At 38.2% G+C, this 19,545-nt stretch overlaps 1 protein-coding gene across 4 annotated transcripts in view; it reads right to left on the bottom strand.

The window, feature by feature from the left end:
* The window catches only part of CDH2 (cadherin 2), a 117,330-nt gene that overhangs the window by 31,067 nt on the left and 66,718 nt on the right, over positions 1-19,545 (bottom strand). For all 4 annotated transcript variants that reach the window (XM_030011915.2, XM_030011916.2, XM_030011917.2 and 1 more), the window contains exons 3-7: positions 8,204-8,430; positions 6,219-6,365; positions 4,966-5,121; positions 3,052-3,196; positions 1,838-2,010 (exon numbers count right to left, since the gene is read on the bottom strand). In XM_030011915.2, the coding sequence (XP_029867775.1) occupies positions 1,838-2,010; positions 3,052-3,196; positions 4,966-5,121; positions 6,219-6,365; positions 8,204-8,430 (848 nt within the window). The remainder of the gene's footprint in view (positions 1-1,837; positions 2,011-3,051; positions 3,197-4,965; positions 5,122-6,218; positions 6,366-8,203; positions 8,431-19,545) is intronic.

Here is a 19,545-nt window from a genome sequence, read left to right as displayed (position 1 = left end):
TAGAGAAAAGGGCAGAATGGCAGAAGTGGGTAGCCCAGCTGAGGTTTGTGGACAACAAGGAACCTTGTGCAACAAGGCACTCTGTAGACCACTGGCAGAAGACCTGCTCAATTCAGATCTGGCTCTCTAGACTCCTGGTCATTTTAATTTAATTGACTTCCACGAAATGACTCAGGAAATGAAGGAAGCAAAGCAGTGGCTTGGGAAGGAAACCATTTTATCTCATCTTAGTCTAATTTAATATTTGAATGATTTAACATTAATCATTAATATTCAATATGTGCAAGAAATGTTTATAAATACTCATTCGGGTATCAGTACAGTGATCCATCAGGAAAACTGATGGTAAATGACAAGGCTTCTCCAACTGTTAATGCAAGGGTCTAAAGCTCCACAGACAGATGGTTTCTTCCAAGTTACATCACTCCAGTACAGCTAGTCACTAAGTAATAAAACTCAGAGTTATCGCTGTGTCCTTCTGAAAGTTCACCTGTCAAAGATGACCTGGGGATTTTAAAAACAAGGGCAAAAGCTGCCCATCATTCTTTTAATTTAATACGGCAATACTGTAATTTCAGGGTTTTCCTTTCCTCAAATCCATCCTCTTCAAAACCAACTTAAATAGAATGAATGTTAATAAAACTTTAAAAATTAATTGCAATATCTAACAGTCTGTTTAGCTTTTCAAATCTTCTAATTGCCCCTTTCAAACTGAAATGCATCAGAATATTAATAACCAACCCAGAGCATAAGACACTATTTTTGTTCTCCATTTTAAGTATAAGCAAACAGCTAAAAGCTGAACAGCAAATCTAGTTTAAAAAAACCTTCAGATTTGATGAGCTAAAATGAGGTTAGTAAAACAGAAGTTGAAACAAGATGTGTTGAAAAAAGATTTGTTTGGATTTTATAGTTTGTTTATAAAATAATGCTTATCTCCTGTGAAGTTTTCAAGTAGTTCAAAAGCACAGTTAGTCCATGTGACAGATCTGGAGTTGGGAGGGAAATATTTTTATTCCCATCTCACAGATGGCTGAACCAGAGCAGTGGACCTGGCCACCCTCCTTCACCAGTAGTGGGCACAGTGAAGAACTGTCTAGACAGAACGGGACTTGCCTAGCATGTAGCAGGGAAATACTGACAGCGAGAGTTTCTTTTTTTTTTTTTTTAAGGTTTTTGAATGTGTGTCTAGGCCTTGAGACAAGCCTGTATCTATGCAGTTTCTTCCAATACTGACTGGTTTATTTCTTAGAAATGTGCTTTTCAAATTTTAAAATCTGTAATATTTTTCTTGGTTTATTTTAATAAGCAAAATTCTGATCAGGGAATTACTGCAAATTTAGCAACACAGCATCAAGAAGACTTCAAATATTTACCACCTCTCTGAAGAGCAAGGAAGAGGACAGAGGGAGGACAGAACCTCTCCTGGAGCTTCCAAAATAAATGAAACACATAGCCAATTCCATTTTCCATCTACTCTTTGCCTATGGAGCTCAGCAAAAGGAAAGGGCTGGAGCTGAGGAACACCTCCCATCTCAGCACACAGGCCGAGCACTTGAGGTCCTCGTCTGCACGCATCGTTCTGCTTTAGTGTGTGCCTGTTCTGTAAAAGCAAACAGGCTTTTGAGACAAGATCCCTTCCATGACCCCATGGAACCAAGAGTGACTACACATACAGAACATGTGGGTCCAGTTTTCATTCCCATGCTAACTTCCTCTTTTTCAGGGAGAAAGTTCAGACCAGGGAGGGAGAGAAGTAGTTATAAGTTATTAGCAAAAAATGTGCTTCTTCACAATAGTAAGTACAACAGGCCTACGGGATTAAGACCTGCCGTACCTCTCTGTCAAGCCCAGCTGCTACGGTGATAATGTCTCCAGTCTCGTTGTTGATTGTAAACATGTTTGGAGACGGGCTGCTCGGGGCCTGTGACAAGATTCTATATCTCAGCATCCCATTCTGTGCATTGGGATCATCAGCATCGATGGCAGTAACAGTCATCACGTAGGTTCCTAGCAGCAGGATAAATAATTGATGTTATATAAACAGTTTACTCAGATTACACAAGATCACTTACAAGCAATGCTCAAAGCATGTATTTCTTTTGGTAAACTCTGCACATTCCTTCTCTTACTTAAAACAAACCAGTTAAACCCAAGACTCACCAACAGAGTAATTAAAATACATAAGAGGAGATAAAAATACTTCGTGTTTATAAAATATCAGATCTGCTTATAGCTGAAGAAGCTCCATAAACAATGAAATCCTACAATTCTGCCATGAATAATATTTCTGTAACAACAGAGCTTCTCACGTTTAGATAAAAACATTATTAATTGGGCCAAAGGAAATATACCTAGTGTTCAGAATTGGTGTACATAGTGATAGTGACTGAAAATCAATGTAAATAATACTCTTTCAAAGGTCTTTGAGACACATCTCATATGCCAAGTCAACGCTGCAAAGTGAGAAAATACATTTCTTGTGCTAACCTTTCTAAAAAATTCATTTTGCACTACTGACAAATTAAGAAACTGGTTTCAGCCATAGTGTAAACTTTAGTGTGAGCTGATTAGAATTTTAATGAGATATGCATAACATTTAGGGTTTTCTCGAGAATTCAAATGAAACTGATTTCAAAATCCCAGCATTTCCTCTGAGATTCAGAACTAGAAATGGATCTGCTGATATTTCAGAAGTCTCTTATACTCTGACCTGTCAACTCAATGAACATCAATGGCCATCATGAACTTAACTGTAAGAACTGTGACATTATAAACAAAATTTTGAAAAACAAGAACGTAAAAGTCATATTCTTAAAGGCTTCTCTGATTTAGTTTATGTAGATAATACTTTCTTCTTTTGGAAATTAATCCTAGCATGCTAAAAAGTGAATGAAAAGTAAGGTAAAATAATAAGTATCTGAGATTTTGCTCATCACACTAAAGACACCTTTGAAAGTATTACAAGGTCTGAAGGCACCCCCTTCATCACGTTCAAAATGATATTGCATACATTTTTCCCCTGCCCTACTTTGAAAGCCCATGTATTACCTGGCTTTGATCCTTCAGGGACTGTCCCATTCCAAACCTGATGTAAGAATTCAGGTCTATTGTCATTCATATCAATAACATTAATAACAATGTCAATAGGATTCTCCACCTGGTTTCCATTTACATCTACTGCGTGCGCTCTCAGCTGCAAAAATCATTAAAAGTATTAGAATTTGCACAACATACAGGCACAAATAGATACAATAATGGTGACTGGAAGTTTCAGGCCAGACATTTTTAGCTCAACGTATTTTGTTATCTGCCACTGCTCCCTCTATCAACCTTTTAAGTTTTCAGGTTGTTAATGGAACTGCGGTTCAGACTTCTAAACTATTCTAAGTTCTTGGCTTATTTCTTTGATTTGCTGAAAATTATTTTGAATCATGTAATTTTGATTAATACCAATGCCTACTGTCACACATAATTGTGTTTTTAATAATGACCATTAGAAAAAAGACTCTGAAAATATGCAGATTTATATTAAACAACTAACAACTTATTAATGATCCGTAGGGAATGAACACTGGCATCACTTTTAAAAATTCTTTACTGATATTATTTATATTGAATAGACATGAATGCATAGAAAAAGCATATAGAATACATTTGTGTTACCTGGAACACCAAGGTAGGGTTTGTGATAAATCACTGTCAGTAAACACACTGAAATTCCAGGCTAAAATTAAGCTAAAGTTTATGGACTGAGTTTCAAAGATACTGAAACACTTAAATTTAATGCCCTGACTGTCAAAAAGGGCTGAGTAACTACCTTTGACAGTCAGGTTTACCTAAATCATCTTAAATTGGACAGCCAAAAAAAAAAAAAAAAAAAAAAAAAAAAAAAAAAGAACAGAACACAGTACTTTCTGAAAATGTAAACCTACGTATCCAGGCCAGAGCCTGGCAACTGCTAGGCAAAAGAGCAACTTTCTCCTATAGCATCCTGCTGAAGCCCTATATACACACACACACACATATCTTCTGGCTACAAACCTACTAGAAAGGAGCAAGAGGGCATTAGCAACTCAACACTCTGGAAATTACTCATAAAAATGTAAATTCCTGAGTCTGTAAATCTTGAATTGCCAATGCCAACTTCTCAGTAGAAATCTTAGGGGTGCCGGAGCTGCTGTTCTCTTGTGAGAGCCATTCCCCCCACCTCCCCCCAAAATGCCTCCTGTTGAGTCCTCTGTTCTGGAGCAGCACTCGAAGGGCTTCCTGGAGCACAAGGCAAGGAGTGTTTTAATCCACAACATGCTGGAAGCTCTCCCTCTAGGAGCTGAGCAACTTCTTTAACAATTTCAGCATGGTCTCACAAAAGCAGAGACAACTTTAGGTCACAGCCTGGTCTCCCCCTTCCTTCAAACCTTCCTTTTCCACTAATACTGGAATCTGTGGTCTACTTTGTCCATTTCTTTAGAGCAAAGAATATCATTTTCATAAGCTGACAGACCTAATTTACAATTCCATTAAAATGCTCAGATTTGCCCCTGAAAATGAAAATTGGTAGGTTATTCTTCCCATCAATTTCTCAAATCACAGCTGCTGCAATTCTAATAGCAGTCACGTCCTAATTTAAGTTGCTGAATTAAAAGTAAACTTTTGGAAAATATACAGTACAGTGGAGACTGTGATCAATGGCCTGTATTTGAAATATAAGCTACAGTATCCATATTTCAATCTTTTACAATTACTTTATCTAAATACATTTAATCACTGTTTACATCTGTTAATGTATTTAAGCTGCTTAAACATAGTAAGAGTTAGCCTTAGTAAGTACAATAAATACAAATCTCCTACAAACTCTTCAAATCATATCTCATAGAAAACTAAATGCTGGCTGCTCAAGTCATGTTTGAAGCAGATGTTAATCTTCAATTTGATAATCTGATTTATGGTAAATTAAACTCTTACATGAAAAGAAGCAATCTGCTCCCGGTCTAAAGGCTTTGTCACAGACAGCTGTCCTGAGATGGGGTTGATGATGAAGATGCCTGTTGGAGGTTGGTCAGCTCCTGGGCCAGTCACACTGTACCGCAGCGAGAGGCTTTTATCACGATCGGACCTAATCTACGTGTCAAAGATGATAATGTTTACATTAGCCACAGACAATCAGTGGATGGGACTGCTGCCGAGACAAGCAGCAGCTCTTTTTTCTTTTTATTTCCATCTTTAAGGTAAACTTGTAAAAATAATTATTCTGGAAACAGTATAAAGTAAGTATAAAGCTTGAAGTTTTCAATTGCACTCTTTGTTTGTCAGAAAGCTGGTCAATGAATTTTCAGGAACATAAAAATATCCCTGTTTATTTCTCCTAATAGGATGAATTGTATTAAAACAAAACAAGTAAGTATTCTTACCTTAAACAGAAATGTTTAGATCCTAGAGGAAACATACACTATCATAAAACTACGTAAGAAATAAAAAGTCTGTTTTGTTTTTTTCCCTCCTCCTGTATCTTCCCAGACCAAAGCTACAGACTGTCTTTTGCTACTGGCAGTAGCCCTTTAGAAACTCACCATTTTTGTTTGAAGACTGAACTTTGGTCTCATCTTCCAAGGAAAAAATTAAAGGGCAGTGCATCTGGGAGGAGCAGGTGAATCACCAGCAAGCACATAAACAGAACAGAGCAAAACCATATCCCATCAACTTGGGCTAATGCTCTACCAAGTTCCAACACATTGACCGTGGCCAGCCAGTACCACGGTTGAAAGCCCTCTCCTGTGCTGGGCTCCTGGCAATGGGCATGTGTGTGCTGCAGAGTCCTGTGGAGCAGCTGGTGTCCTCACCTCATCAGAACCCAGTTCCTTCTGCCTCCTGGTGTAATCCTCCTCCCACTCACCCCCACACCCTTCCCCAGGTGGAAAACTCCAGTGCAGGAGACTGGAAAACTCCGGAACCAGCAGAGATCCTCCTTCAGCACTTAAGGAAGTCATCACAGCACTTACCACCCAACCCAAGGTCACCTTCCACCAGTACAGCAGCATAGGGACAACTTAAAAAAAACCTAGTAAATGCAGCCCAGCCTGCTATGCAGAGGTAGCAACAGAAACCAGCCCAAAAGACTCTGATAAATGTTTGGACAATGAACAAGACATCATTTACACAAAATCTCTTCAAGAGCTCTCCAAGGGACACTGAAACCACATTTCTATTAACTTCCTTACCCTAACTAATTCCTGAGGAAAAGGTCCTCTGGAATTTTCTGGTAGGTTGATTGGAGGAATAACCCAGTCTCTCTTCTGCCTCTTCAGAGGGCTGCTGTGCTTGTATTGTTGCCATGGAAATATGATGTCTTCAATTTTCTTTTGGTCCTTGCCCAGGTACAAGATAAAATTAAGCACATGTTAGAAGGAGAATTACTTGTAGACTTTATAAAATAACTCAGATACAATTACATAATTGACCGAAAGGCTGTCTTTCCTCTGTGTTCACAGAACTGTTTCATTTGCATTCACAGTGCAATATGAAAATAACCAATATTATTTACAACTGCACTGCAAAATTTTAAGAACTCCCTTTTTCCTTATTCAAGGTGGAGGAGAAATGGGATTATAAACCATTATAGCATGGCACTACTGTGTAAACTATTCTGCACTTCCTGAAAAGTAGTTAATATTTTGCAGAATTTAATAGTATACTTTTATGTATTTCTCATTAGCTAGAACTTCAGTTCAGGTAATGTGCTACTGTACATTAAATTTAGATCTGGGTGTGCTAAAATATAATTTGAGTTCCAAGAGAAGTTTAATACATACTGGTAAGGAATGTCTCAAATATTTATGACCCTATTAAATCCCATAGAATTAATGCTGTAATTATTTTAAACCTATGTCAGCCATGATGGATGCAGTAGATGACCCACTTTACACATTGGGCATTAATCTCTGCTGGGTGTCAACATTCCCTTCCTATTCCCTTCTATATCTGCAGTCATTTCATCCTTTGGATGCCAGCACACATATACCCATGCTAACTTGCTTAAGGGTGGAAATAGGGCAACAAAAACATTTTCCAAATCTTTTAAAAGAAAAACTTTTTTTTTTTTTTTAATCTAATCAAATATGCCACAGAGTAAAACCAGATGCCCAACTGACGGCCAGATTCCACTACTTCACATTCCGCTGATGGTAAGGATGCCTGAGCTGGATCTTTGGAAAGAACAGGGCATGCCCTGGCGTATCTAAGCATCTGCTCTTTTACTAGACTTTTACAGACAAAATGACAATATTTCCTGTGTTAAAAACATGCCTTAGCAGATTTAGAACAATCATCAAGTAAGCAAACAAAAAACTGAAGATTACACAGCTTTGGTCTCCAGTGTGTTCTCAGGAAAAATGTCTTGCATAACCACACTGTCTATTTTGACATTATGCTTGAATTTTTAATGTGTACCTATTACAGGTATGCTAATCTATGAATAAATTTTGTTCTTTATTTGTAAACTAAGCACTTTATAAGAGAAGGTAAGAAACAGCAGGCAGCATGTAATGTAACAGAAAAAGGTAGTAGACCTAAAACTGTTTTCCTAAAGTAAATGCATTGTTATTTGTATATTGCTAAGTCTGATTTTTGTTATAGTACATGGTTCATCCTATGGCAACTTCCAGCAGAGGGAGACTATCTTCCTTACCAAGTAGTGCTGGAATCATGAATAATTTACAATCTCCAATTTGATTATGAAGGGACCAGACATATCCAATATTCCCTGCCAGAAATGCTTTCCTACTACTGCTGTAAATCTACAGCTCCCATCCAATAAACGTGACTGATGCATTCTAGCACAGATTTGTTTATATTGTGGTTATATTTAACCGCTTGAATAAATACTGTAATAGTTTCAAGCAACTTGAAATAAAGAAATGACCATGTCCAACTTAAATTCAGGTATAAATCTCAAACTATACAAACAAAAAGCTCAAACATAAATGAATCCTATACACTTAAACAGGCATGTCTTTCCATGCCTTAGCAAAGTTACAGAATAATAAGACTACAGAAAAGTTCTTTCTAAAGCTCCAGCCTTGCATGCACTAGGTGTCCATTAATAAACTGCCTCATGGAGGGGTGCATGACAGACAGAATCAAATCCCTAGTTTTAGGCCTGTTTGTGGAGATACATTTATACAGGCTGCATTAGTTGTTGTTTTACCTTTTCTGAAGCCCCTGCGAAGGCTGGTTCAGGGGTTAGCTTCACTCTCATTTGCCATTCTTCCTGGGTTTCTTTGTCTTGAGCAGACACGACAAACTCTGTGGGCTCTGCTGAAAGTTGAAAGCTTCGCTCTGCATAGACCACACCATCTTCACCTACTCTGAAATCTTCTGGCTCACTGCTTCCAAAGTGTATTTTTTTGTTTCCATCACAGCTTCGAAACCTCACTGTAAAACAGACACAAAATGAAGAACAAAAAATGAAAAAGCAGTCCACTTGAACTCAGTGTGACATAAAATGCATTAAGAACAAATACTCAAAGGCAGAAAGACTTAACTTGTTGCTACTATTATCACATGCAATTATGAGTTAAGACTTGTACTTTAGGGGTCAGCCCACACAATGGTGATATCCTTCTGTGGACTGCTAGGCAGAGATTTTAACCCTAGATAGACCACCTCCCTCCCAAAGACCCGCCCCCCCAGCAAGAAAACCATTTCGCCCCATGTCCTACGCTACATTGCAGTTGGTTTCCAGTGGAACAGCTGCAGGGATTTGCACCTCAAGCCTCACAAAGATCCAGTCAAGTCAATTCATTAAAAAACCTCAACAAATTTAATTATGCTGCAACCATAATCACAAACACAACTGTGCTTCCAATGCCTTCTCTGCCAACGGGGGTAAGGCAGAAACCCAGAAGTCCATTGAGAGATTAACTTCCGTGCCCAGCTCAGCCAGTGATTCACCTGTATCATCTCAGGTAGCTCACATATGAGCTCTCGGCCTGAGTTTCCTCATCCCTCATCTACAAGATGGAGGCAGCAGTAAATACTTACCTCCCGGAGAAAATTAGAGTTCACTTTTTCTTTTATTTAAAGCTATTTCATGTACCACACATATCCATTCATCTACTTAGAAGCTACCCATTCCTGTTTAATTCCTCCCTCCTTCCTTCTGTCTTGTCTGAAAGATGCACATTGGAACAAGAAGTCAGTAAAACCGATTGTATAGATAACGATGTGAAGTGCACAAAACAGAACTGATAACAGGTTGCTGCTTTCTTTACCCGATTGCTTTCACTACCACTTATCTTCTGGGTTACTGCAAATAATAGTGGGTAAAAAATGAAAGTGTGCTTTTATAACCAATGATCGTTCTTTAATGTTTCCAAAGGATTATGAAGTATTTTGATTGTATGGGCAATAGAAGTGCAAAACATCATTATGAAGGTTGTGCTGAAATGCACATAGTGAAGATGAAGACGAAATGAGGCTTTATGCCTCATTTCAGTTATTGGACTTTTTATATTGTGCTAAACCATGCACAAACTACTTAGCTTCAAAACCTAAAGGTCCCTCTCAAGAAAAATCACTGCTAAATATCATGTATCATATGCTTTCTTCTGTAATGCACTGTTTCCAGGAAGGTACTGAGAAGAATTGTACCTTTTTGTATTTGAGCTTCAAGGGCCAAGCTGATGTTCAGATGACATATAAAATTTGTTTCCTTACTGCACCCTTTCAGTTATCCAGAATCCCCCACTTGCCCTCTCCTGACAGAAAAAGACTGTACTTTAAAAGGGTCCATCATGTACAAAAATGAGACAAAGCACAGCACTCCTCTAAATAAATGAGGAAATGTCAACCTTCTTAATACTGATCTTGCTGGGCTGGACAGGCATACTGCTCTTTCCAGATGGCTTGCAGAGTTGGAAGGTCTCCCTCTGTGAAACACCAGCCTCACCTCAGGGAGAAGAGCATGCCATGTCCACAAAGCCCTGAAGCCAGGAAGAACCAATCTGCCTGGGTAAAAGGCTGAAGCTGCACCACTAGGGCTCCTCCGGTGGTCCTCCTTGTAGATGTTGCCTCAGGTCTTCCTCATTAGCAGTGAGAGTACTTCACTGAAATGCTGATAAATACTCAGCCTCTCGTGTAAGTTTTCATATATATTACTCTCTAGGCAATCCCTATTGCTCCTCAAGTCCATCCTACCTGCTCCATAAAGTACAACTAACTTCCTTTACTATGGATCTACAGACTACAGGTCTGCAAGATTTGAAGGTGACAGAACCTCTGGTTTGCTGTTCACATGGGAGGAGAAAATTAACAGGCAGAATGTCCAGCTCCCAGATGTTGACCATCCCATTGATCTCCCACTCTTTTCAACAGCGAGCCTTGCAGCTTGAGTCAGCTTACCACGACAGTATGCTGAAATGCAACAGCCAACCAAGAAAAAGCACAATTCTAAGCCAAGGATATAAACCTACCAGTTAAAACAACTATACCAGTACACAGAAATCGTTACCACAGTCCTAATTCTGTAATTCCAATTATCCAACCTTCAGAGCTAGATATTCTGTATTGTTTAGCTCAAAAATAAAGAGGTGTCCAAGAAGAGCTCACTCAAAAGTCACTACACCTAATGATTTAAGAACTTAATGACTGGACTACCAAACAGTGCTGCTCGTACTTCAGTTTGGAGGCACGGACCGCCCATACCCCAGGCATGGAGAAAGCTGGGCCTCCTCCAAGTCTCATCTCTGTTCACAAACAAAACTCTCAGTTAGAAACAGTTCACATTAAGAGACTAAGGAAAAAAACCAGCCTGCAATATAACCCATAGCTCTGTGCCTCTGCTGACCTCTCATCTGAGCTACAGTTGCTCTCAAAATCTGTTCTTCAAAAGAGTGTCTTGACCGAAAGGATAAAGAGCGAGCCAGATTCACCTCTAGCTCTTCCCAGCCTTACTTCTGAAAAGCAGGGAGTGGGAAAGAGAATGAATATTAGTCTATACTTTGATCATTACTGTTTTTCAAAAAGGTGAAATTTAAAATGAGTATTAGTCATTATGGTCCAAAAGATGAAGATATCACAATATTTTATAAAAAAACACTTCCCAACTATTGCCCAGTAACATAATAAATTCATTTTTTATATATTCAAATTGATAAAGAAGAGGATTTCTTTCCCCCCATCTTCTTACATATAGACTCCAGTAGCCAAAAAAAACCAAGAAAAAAACATGCTGCTAGCCACTTCATTGATATTCCTCCTCCAGGCAACTGTGTATTACAAAATTCAACGAAAATCCCTTTCCTTTGACAGTATCCTGGTAAAAATGTATAAAATTGTCAATGCATTGTAAGAATTATTCTCCCTTTGCAAGGAGCACATATTAGCAAATTATACTCAAGTATAACCATCTACAATTAAATTCCCTTGACAGAGTACAGGTTGTGCAGTAGCTACTCTCCCCCCAGTTGCATGGTTATCAGTCTTGTAAATTTGATTTAGATCACTTTGCTTCATTTTTCAGTGTTCAACTGGTATGAACAAAAAGTGATTTCCAACTGTAGGGTTTTGGGTGAAGATTTTTTAAAAAATGCTACAGGGAATTTTTTTTCACTGAGAATTTTTTTCACAGTTTATACCAACCATGTTCTTTCTAACAACCACACAAAAGGGAGGCATGCTTTCCAAAAGTCATTTTATGTTGACAGATCAATCATAGGGATTCTTTTCATTCTAAAAAAGATTAACTAGATATACTATACAGCATCTTAGTCACTTTATATGCAGTAGAAAGAGTAATCAAGTATCTGATTTTACTGCTTTTTAATAACACTCTCTGAATAAATGATCAGATTATCTCACAATCTGTAAAAATGACTTATAGATTTTTAAGTATTTCTCTTTTGAGTATCTTGCACATCTTCTGAAAAGTATCTGCTTTTTAAAAATATATTATTTGTAAGCACTAGGAAGTATTCAATCATAATCTGAAATAGAACTAAATTCTCTATAAAGAGAATAGCTTTGGTCATATCAATGCAGTAATATGCAGCATGGGAGTAAATGCAATCAGTTCACATGCTCAAAATAAGGCCATGCACAAAGATTTACAGAAACAGGGTCTTTAAAACAGAAGAAAAATGGTATTTAGTATTAGTATATGATTATTATTAAACATTAGACCCTAAGACAAAAGACCATTAGTATCCTAATTTGGGAGTCTTTTCTTGTCCCACACCCAAGACAAGTATAATCTATTAAAAAGGAATAAAAGAGGACCTGTGTGACTACAACATTCTAAAATGAAAATCTACAGCTCTGTGGTAGAGCAAGCTTTCAAGTTAACACTCTTGCATGGGAGTAATTACAACATATGCATACATGTGTAGTGTACAAAATGTTAAGAACTAAACATGCAAATTCATTTAAAGTGCACTAGAGAGCTACACCACTCATACTCAGGTCTAATGAGATGAATGATTCATAGTGTCTATAAAATACATGTCTAACCTCATGTACCTTACTAGTAATCTTCAATTAACTAGAACCATTTCTCAGACAATAAAAACCCTTTTTCAGCTACTCATGTTGGTTTGCACTCTTTGACAACCTGCTTCTGCTCTTTTTGTCTTAGGCAAATAACATCAGAATTACTTGACCCCAAGGACTGAGCACAGAATGATATAATGGGCTATATTATTAACATCAATTTTTCATGAACATACTCATGTACAATATAGAATATTAATACAGAATTTTCATTACTTGCTTTGATCCCAAGACAGTTGCATTGAGTTTGACACGTGAAGTTTTGCACTTTGAAAATATCCCAATTCACTTCTAGATAACATCCACATGCATACAAACAAACAAAAAAGTGTCTTTCCTTCTGTAAATTTGCTGGAACAGTATTACTCCTCTTGAATGCTATTCTCAATGCCTAAGCACCAACCTCAAGGCGAAAGCTCACTTACAGGACATTACAGAAACCGCAACGAATTCCAAGTGCTAACAACATATGCACTCCAGCAATACAGTTTAGAGTGTGTATCATAAAATGGAAAACCCAGGTATATTTAATCCACTCAGGATCACTCTCCAGCAGATAAAATAAATGGAATAAGAAAGTAGCTTACATACAACTACCTGCCACATACCACTTTTACCTTTGACAGAATGAGAAATTACATGGAAACATTCTGCTTGAACTGTCTAGCTATCTGCATCCTTAATATCTGAACACTACCTTCTCCAAGAACACTCTATTTAACAAGTCTTCCTACTTTTCAGAGAGAGAAACTGGAGAAAACTACACTAAAACACATAAAATTAACTACTTTATAAATTATTCATTTTATTCAGACTGATTACTTCTGTGTCTGTAAGGTGACCTGTTAGTCCTACTAACAGAGTTCACATGCTCATATTTCAGCTCATGGCTTGTTGGAGTGGCATGTGAAATGCCCATGAGACATCCTTTACTACAATTATAGATAACCTTCAAGAGAAATGGTTTTCTGACATCATGGTAGACCATTATAACCACAAAGAACTGAACTACATTCTAACTTTCCTTTTCCATCACCAGCAGCACTTTTAAAGTGGGTCTGATTTTAGAACTTCCCGAGACCAGCTCAAAAACATTATTTAATTTTTGATTTTTTGATACATGGGTGGTCTACAGCAGCCAGGAGAATGTCTTGTTCTCACTTGTAAGCTGAGAAAATTAGCTACAGAAATTGCTGATGCAAAATAAATATGGAATATAATCAGGTTATTTTTAGACAATGGCATTTTCCTACCTGTATTATAATTCAATTTGTCATTATATCCTTTAGAGATACTTCAATACACCAGTGTTGTTTCTAACAGGTTCTTCTAGCCTTTTTTCTAATCCCCTTTTTCTTGTCTACTTTTATATTCATGCTCTGTAGTTTATCCCATACTCCAGACCATCCAGAAAAAATCTCAAAGCGCTACTCTTTTTGAGCCTTTCTGGAGTAACCAACCTACAACAATTTAAAAGAAAGCCTGGCTGTCAAAAGGCAGCTGCTTACCACTTTCTGAAAGGCAAGCCTGCTAATTCAGTAATTGCTTTTGAAAACCTCTGCCTTTGTGCTGAGCGCTGCGTTCCACCACGCCAGCCCACACCAAGTAGAAGGCTACTTCAGCGGGTCACAGGAAACCAACTGGAGTTTTGCCACTTGCTAAGGGCCAAATATGGCCATTTGATTCTAATTCCTATTTTCACTTGACTTCACAAGCTTTACAGCCTGGTACCAAGTGAAAACCAGGCTATGAAGCTCGCAAGAAGGGGGAAAAAAAGTGTCACACCAAAAAGTTTCAGCTGAGATAAAATTGGGGATACATTCAAGCTATTTACCAACTTTAGGTGTTTTGTGATCTGACTCATAGCAGCTTAACTTTCCACATTTCCATGCTGTGCTGTTTGTTTAATCATATGCCTATTCAGTTAGGAAAACAATAATTAAAAGGAAAAGTGATTTGCAAGAGTTGTGGTTTAATTCATACTGTACGCTTATTTCATTAAGTAAGCAGTTTGAGAGTTATCTGCAGCAGGAATTAGGTAAAACCTAGTAAAAAACCTTTACTCTGTGGAACTAAGATGCTAAGCGAGTAGTCTACTGCAGAAAAGCTATGAAGTTATAGGAAAAGTTGTATGATACACTGGTAAAAATAATTTGTGCTAGTTACTGCAACTAACGTTCACTCAATGCAATTCTCCTTCCTGCCCCACTCCCCAGACTGCTAGTTCTAGACAGACAAATATGCACATTTCCTAAAATAACATACTTTCAAAGCAGTCTGGCAGCCTACACAACAGAAGGACAGTGGACATGGACCTCCCTCTCCCTATTTCTGCAGCATATATTTTTCATTCTTAATCTGTGCAATTGCATTTTGAGATTTTTTCTTTTCAAGTATTTTGTTGCAGGGTGCAACTGGGAAATATTAAAGCCCAGAGCATACTCTGTCCTACATTAGAGGACTGCCTCCTCATAAACACTACTAACTCAAACACTAAGGTCTATTTTTAAAGTATTTTCTTTCACAGGTAGCTATCACCAGACTTTCCGATTCTTGCATTCACAGTGAAAGACTCGCACAGTTCTTTAATAAAATGCCATCTAGTTTCCAGTTCCCATAATCCTCTTTGTTTACAGAACAAAGTCGTAACAGGCATGCCAGAATGAAAATGGGGATAATGTTCTTTCTATTCGATAGAAATGCCTCTGCAGCTTTTCAGAACAGGAATACCAGCCATCAGCAAAACACAGGACTGGTATCTCAAACAGAGTCCAAATTATATCTGATTCACTGATCCTTTTCAGTCCTTGCCTCTACCACTCACTGACACAAAGATCTTCTGCACTTTGACACCCCTTTTGTCTTTATTTTAGAAAAAATAAAATGCAGAAAAAGAGAATAAGCATCTTCGAGAAGAGGAAATACTTATATTTCAACAACTGCTTTTAAAACACAAAAAGGTTTCTTCCCCTTTTCCTCTGTTCTGTATTGTTTAAGGCAGTTTCACTATAGCTGAGCCTATAGGCCCCTGCAGACTTCTGTGCCAGCTTTTTTTTCTAAATGATGCTAGCTGAAAGAAAACTCGGTAATAAATGTCATTTCTGTACTCTGGAGTATGCAATGCACCTTTAATACTTTCCCAAGTATACCATTCTACACAGTAATAAAAAGAAGGATTAAACACTAATCTCTTATACCCATAATGCATCAACTGACTACACCTGCTAAAATCCAATTTGGTAATTAAAAACTATATCTATGGAACAGTCAAACCAGGAGACTAAAGGGAAAGTACTGTCTCTGCTGATAGCTAACAGAAAACAGTTTCAAAAATTCAGGCGCTTAACACAAACCTATTTTTACCTCTATTCATTCTTCTGTGACCTTAAGCAGTGTAAGAAACAAATACCTACAATTACAGTGCAGCAATTAAAGGGCAGTTTTATTGCTACAGTAATGACTTAAATATCTAGTAAAAACTAGATAAATAGCTTTGCCTTTTAGTCTATCTTTAGAAAATGCTAAAAAAAAAGTTAGCTTATTCTTTTTTTTTTTCTTTGTCCGTCGTCCCCCCGCACCCCCACCTTGGTAGCAATAAGGAGAGTGAGAAGAGAATAGATGCTTTTATATGTTCTCTTTGCTAACTGTTCCTGGCCCAAAGTCCTTTTAGGCTTCAGGTTTCACATTTTTTTTCTAGCTCATCTTTCGTTCTTCTTTATTCTTCCTCCCCCCCCCCTCTCTAGGTGTTCTGTTTTCTAGATTTTTTTAAAACTTACTTTACTCCCTGATGCTCCCATTTTTCCTGCACCCTCTTTCAACTGTGCTCCTGACACACGTGCAGAGGTGCCAAAGCATTATTAATTTCAGGCTGACAACCCAGGCTGCAGCTCAGGCTTCAAGTACACCTAGGCAGAAAGAGCCTGTCACTGGAGGGCTGTCTTTAAAAAAATAAACTAATTAACTAAATAAATAAAAATGCAGGCTCCTGGAGTTTCTGTAAAAAGCCAGGACTTGCTGAAATATCAAAGGGGCACGTACTTTCAAATTAGCTGATGATCTGTTTCACCAATTCACCCGCTCAGCAGTTTTCCATGGTGGCTTAAGCCCCCACACTAAGAAGGGTTTAGGAGCAACAACAGAACATAGGGGAGAAGCATGCATATATCACATTTAGGCTATATGTCACTTCTTACTACGAAAAGAAATAAAATAAAATTAGGGATTTTTCTCTTAAATTACAGGACTGCTCAGGCAGAAGCAAGTGTTTTATTTGCACTACATTGCAACAAACAAAAATTCCCAGCTCTGACAAAATGGCAGCGATCCTGCCAACACTCCTGCTTCCCGTTTTAAAAAAGGTGTCTTGAAACACATGCGGGACCATTTAAAGTTCTGTATTCTACTGCATACCCCAGGATATCACCTATCGCTTGGGAGCACGTTTTGCAGTCCCTCACAGGTGGCTACGGATGCAGCAAGGGGAAAGGGGACAGTTTTCCCTGAAGTTGCTCTTCAACAAACCAGAGCCCATGGGAGTGTGATGACCCCCCACGAACATCAGCACTGCTTTTCCTCTCTCCTCTCCTCCCTTCCTTTCTCTGGTTTGTCCAATGCTCTGGTGGTGTTTGTCACTCCCCCACAGGTCATTCCTCTGGGCACACTACGGTCTAATTTTCCAAACCTGCGCTTATTTTTAATGATTTTTAGAAGGTCCTCTGTCATCCTCAAGTTACCGTGGCAGCTCTGTGTGCCACATCTTTCCTACAAGATGAATTCTGTTATCTCCGTCAGGAACCTGGAGAACCTCCCAGCCAGCAGAGCCGGACATCGACACACAGACACAACTGCACCAGTGTCCCCGTGGCAAACAGCGGGCACAGCCGATCTCAAAGCAGAGCCACCCTGTAACACAGGGGTGCTCATTACCTTAGCAAAGGGATAATGGTGAAAAAAATATCCTATCTGCTTGAAAACTGCTTTCGTATCAAAAAAGGGCAGGAAACCTCACAGTTGCTGAATGGGGTGGAAGAAGAGCAGAGACAGCCTAGCAGTATTTACACTGATGTGTCAGACAGCAATAAAAAATCATAAATCCTAGGGATTATACTATCACTGGATCATGTCCAGTAGGCCTCAGGCAAAAACTAGTTGCCATGGCAGCTTAATGTTATCTAGTCAGACCTCAGATTTTTATTATTATTATTGTTATTATTATACACAGATATCTGACCTTAAAAAAAATCAAAAAGCACCTGGTGACTGGTGCAGGCTAGTAGTCTATTTCACAGCCAGGCAACAGTAGTACTTCCCGTAACAAAGCAGAGGACTCAAAAAGCTAGGGCAATAGGTCTATCTCATTATAAGGCAGTACCTGTGGGTGAAAGTAACATCTAAATGGGTGTTCTCTCCCTCTACGTATTGCTTTCATCATTTAAAGTGGCAAAGATGACATGCTAATTAATCATTAATTAATTAATCATTAAAGAGGGAGAAATGCCTAATTTCATATATTTGAAGGTACCTTTATCACCTGGGTTCATTCAGTAGATTGTTACAGCGTCTCTCCTACACCTCACATTCCCCTCAGATGCAATAAATGTGTGTAGAAACCTTATAAATACACAAAGGACCACTAGTATTAGCCATCCTGTTTAAATGAATTAGAAATATATAGGGAATCATTTGACACTGCTGACCATGTAAGTTCACCTAAAACATTGCAACACCATACTGAAACCTTAAAGTTGTATTCAGTCCTACACATAGCAGCAAAGAGTAATTAGTACATATTCTACATGTTTTTCCTCTTGAGCTAAAATAAGTACAATGATCAGAAAAAAAATAAACCAGTGCTGGAATACTTTTTCCTGACCAGCACTTAGTGAATGCTCACGGATGATTATTACTTTTATCTTCTTGGTTGATTGCCTAAACCATATTCTCAATGAGATGAAAACCGTCCATCGTTTGCAATGTTACCAAATCTCGACAGCACAAAAGGAAAAAATAAAGAGGATGAGAAATTTGGCTTCTTTGAGTCTGAGCTACGGACTCAGGACCTCAGACTCGAGTCTTTTCAAATTACTTTTTTATTTCACGTAAGGTCTACCTGGCTCTAGATAAGTTAGAGAAACACTAGCTGCAAGCAGAAGTAGTATCATCGCTTCATGTCCGACTGCACTATTTAGTGCAAACTCTTTAAAATGACCAACATGAAGTCTCCTGTGTACAGCTGACACAGTTTAAGTCAAAGTTCAAGTGATGCTACTTTCCTTCAAGAGCATTTACCATTCCTTCTGTATCTTGTCTAGGGATTACAAAATTACGAGGCTCAAATAATCCACTTAAATTCAAATTGACAGTAATATAATTGACAGGGGAAAAAAAAAAAAGGTGTTATGCTAGAAAAAAACACTTATAAAAACTGTTTTCTTCACAAAACGCAGACAAGCATGACAGCAGCACAACATGGTACCTGGGTTAATACAGGAAGGAATAAAAAGAATAATCCTCAGATACAATATGCAGACAAATGAGAGGGATACAGACAGACTTCATTTAAGAGGCAACTTTCAATACAGCCACCACAAAATTAAGACATACTTTAGGATCCTATGCCAAGACAATGCTGTGCAAATTTATGCAATTTATTCCAGGTGGGAACAGAGACAGACCTGGATGAACAGACTCTCATTTAACAATCATGATTCAGTCCAGCCACAGAAGAACAGAAAAGAAAAAGAACAGATCTTCTGATATATTTGAAGATAAGCTTTCTATGATAAATGCAGCATATATTTTGTGTCTAGACTTTCCTGTGGGCCTTGTGAGTGCAAAACACAAGACACTTGACATTCAAATTGTGTTAGATTGGAATAATGCCTGAAAATGGCAGGGTCTTGACTGATTGAACTCAAACTGAAAATTCTACTTATAGCAAAGCCTAAGGACAGGAGCAGGATATTACCTTTCTGAACCCTTTTGCTGGTTTGAACAGTTACG

The sequence above is a fragment of the Aquila chrysaetos genome, chromosome 4 (genome assembly GCF_900496995.4).
Source record: "Aquila chrysaetos chrysaetos chromosome 4, bAquChr1.4, whole genome shotgun sequence".
Lineage (NCBI taxonomy): Eukaryota > Metazoa > Chordata > Aves > Accipitriformes > Accipitridae > Aquila > Aquila chrysaetos.
Note: the sequence above shows the minus strand (reverse complement) of the source record. Positions and strands in the feature narration are given on the sequence as shown.